General features: G+C 61.0%; 1 protein-coding gene across 1 annotated transcript; it reads left to right on the forward strand.

Moving 5' to 3' along the window:
- Positions 1 to 6: 6 nt before the first annotated feature.
- Positions 7 to 1,851, forward strand: LOC102417899 (DLA class II histocompatibility antigen, DR-1 beta chain-like; the record flags this gene model as incomplete). The annotated part of the gene is made up of 4 exons (XM_006106957.3): positions 7 to 298; positions 959 to 1,069; positions 1,512 to 1,535; positions 1,815 to 1,851. Coding segments are annotated over 4 exons (441 nt in total), but the record flags the coding sequence as incomplete, so codon positions are not given.
- Between the last annotated feature and the right edge of the window lie 376 nt (positions 1,852 to 2,227).

Genomic DNA, 2,227 nt, shown 5'->3' on the forward strand with positions numbered 1-2,227 from the left:
GCCTTCTCTGTCCCAGCTGAGCCCACAGTGACCGTGTATCCTGCAAAGACCCAGCGCCTGCAGCACCACAACCTCCTGGTCTGCTCCGTGAACGGCTTCTATCCGGGCCACATTGAGGTCCGCTGGCTGCGCAACGGCCAGGAAGAGGGGGCCGGGGTGGTGTCCACGGGCCTGATCCGGAACGGAGACTGGACCTTCCAGACCCTGGTGATGCTGGAGACAGTTCCCCGGAGCGGGGAGGTCTACACCTGCCAAGTGCGGCACCCCAGCAGCACCAGCCCTGTCACCGTGGAATGGAGTGAGACGCCCTCTGACCTCACACGCCTCCCCCCTCAGGGGCCTTTGCTTGTCCCTGAGGGTCAGGGTCCCCTCTCCCCACACCCCGTTTTCCTTTTCTCGTGTCTATCCTTCAGCACAGGCCACAGGGTAGGCCTGTGATCGCTTCTGTGGACACCCATAGCCCTGGGAGGCCACCATGCCTGCCCTGCTCTGAATTCCCCACACTCTCCCCGTCATGGTGCCCCTTGGCCCTGGGCACCATCCCCTGTGGGCTGGGCGGGTGCTTCTGCCTGCGCTGAGCTGCCCACTGTGATCTGGGAAGAGGCGCGTCCTCCACAGCGTGGGGACCTTCCTGTCCTGGGAGAGCCCTGTCTGTTCTGCCGTCTGCGGCTCTTTCACCCGGGCCAAGTCCTGGAGGTCATCAGCCCCGGGCTCTGCAGCCTCAGAGGCCGAAGCAGTGGCCTTGGGTCAGGTGTGAGGGGACCTGAGGCCAGTGCCTGGGCCTTGAACCTGCTCAGTGTGACTTCAGTCTTTTTCCCAGAAATGGCCAATTCTTCCAGGGCATCACCCACCCCCTCACTCCCTCTCCCATCCCTCAAAAATAAAGCTCTCAATCCCAGGGTCTCCATTAGAGACGTTGCTTTAGGCCAAACCCACTGAAACCAGCTTCTTCTCTCAGGGGCCCAGTCTGGATCCGCACAGAGCAAGGGGCTGAGTGGAGCCGGGGGCTTCGTGCTGGGGCTGCTCTTCCTCGGGGCGGGGCTGCTCATCTACTTCAGGGCTCAGAAAGGTAAGGAGCCTGCTGGCAGCCGAGGCCCCGAGATGGTGGGGAGAACTGGGGCTTTGCTGGGTGAGCTCTGGGTATGGCAGCGCCTTAGAAGCCTCTCTTTCCCTGTCGGTCTCACGTTCCCTGGAAATGCAGAAATAACCAGCTCCCGGTTCTCAGGGTGGAGACATGAGGAGTCATGGCTGTGGGGGTAGAGAGGGGTTAACACTCACGGGGATTTGGGTGCAGATCCTGGGGCACATGGAGGAGCAGGCCCTGTGGTCACTAATGACACTGGATGTGACAGCTTCGGGTCCACTGCTCTCAGCTTCTGCTTTTGTCCCTGCTCTGGTGTCAGCGGGTGGGGGTGCTGCTAGGGAAGCTCAGGTGGCCTGGGCGGGGACCCTGTGTTTGGGGACACACTTACCTTCATATCTTTAAGTGGCATCTTCCTTCTCTTTCCCAGGACACTCTGGACTTCAGCCCACAGATATGGCTCTCTAATCCTCTCTCAGGGACACTATCGATTTCCCTAGAGCAGAAGGTGCAGGGGACGAGCCAGGGGACAGATAGCGGGAGCCTGGGTGTGGCTCTGGTGGCCGCTTACACTGCAGGGTCTCCTCCCGCCTGGTGAGAGGCAGCTCTAAAGCAGCTTTGGCTCCTGTGGCCTCAGAGCTTTTCTTCCCACTTGGGAGCCCCAGCAGGAGGCCTGGGAGGGCAGCGCCCCTGCTGGGCTGGGCCTGGGAACAGCTCTGTCCTCTGTCTGCAGGACTCCTGAGCTGAGGTGGCCATGGCGACAAGGGCAGCTGAGAAACTTTCTGTCAGGCCCCTTAGCAGCCTGAAAGAGGGTTCCCTGCTGGGGCTCTCACTCCACAAAGGAGAAGCGGGCCTCGGGCTCCTGGCTGGGTCCCTGGGCCCCTGAACCCCGCAGCCGCCTCCCTCCCCTGCTTTGTTCCTCCCCGCCCTGGGACCTGGAAGGCCCAGTGTCGACTGCAGAACCTTTAGCTCCCATCCCCTCCCCTGTCCCCTGTGTGTTCAACCCCTCGCTGTCTTGCTGGAGCACCTTAGCTCACCCTCGGCCCCACATTTCTTTTGTAAAATGTTCCTCAATTAAATATGGAGTGAGATCATCTGCCTTCACAGGCTTCAAGGGCACGAAGGGGGAAGAAAAGCTTTCCTTGT

This window comes from Myotis lucifugus, unplaced genomic scaffold, assembly GCF_000147115.1.
Source record: "Myotis lucifugus unplaced genomic scaffold, Myoluc2.0 scaffold_958, whole genome shotgun sequence".
NCBI classification, from domain to species: Eukaryota; Metazoa; Chordata; class Mammalia; order Chiroptera; family Vespertilionidae; genus Myotis; species Myotis lucifugus.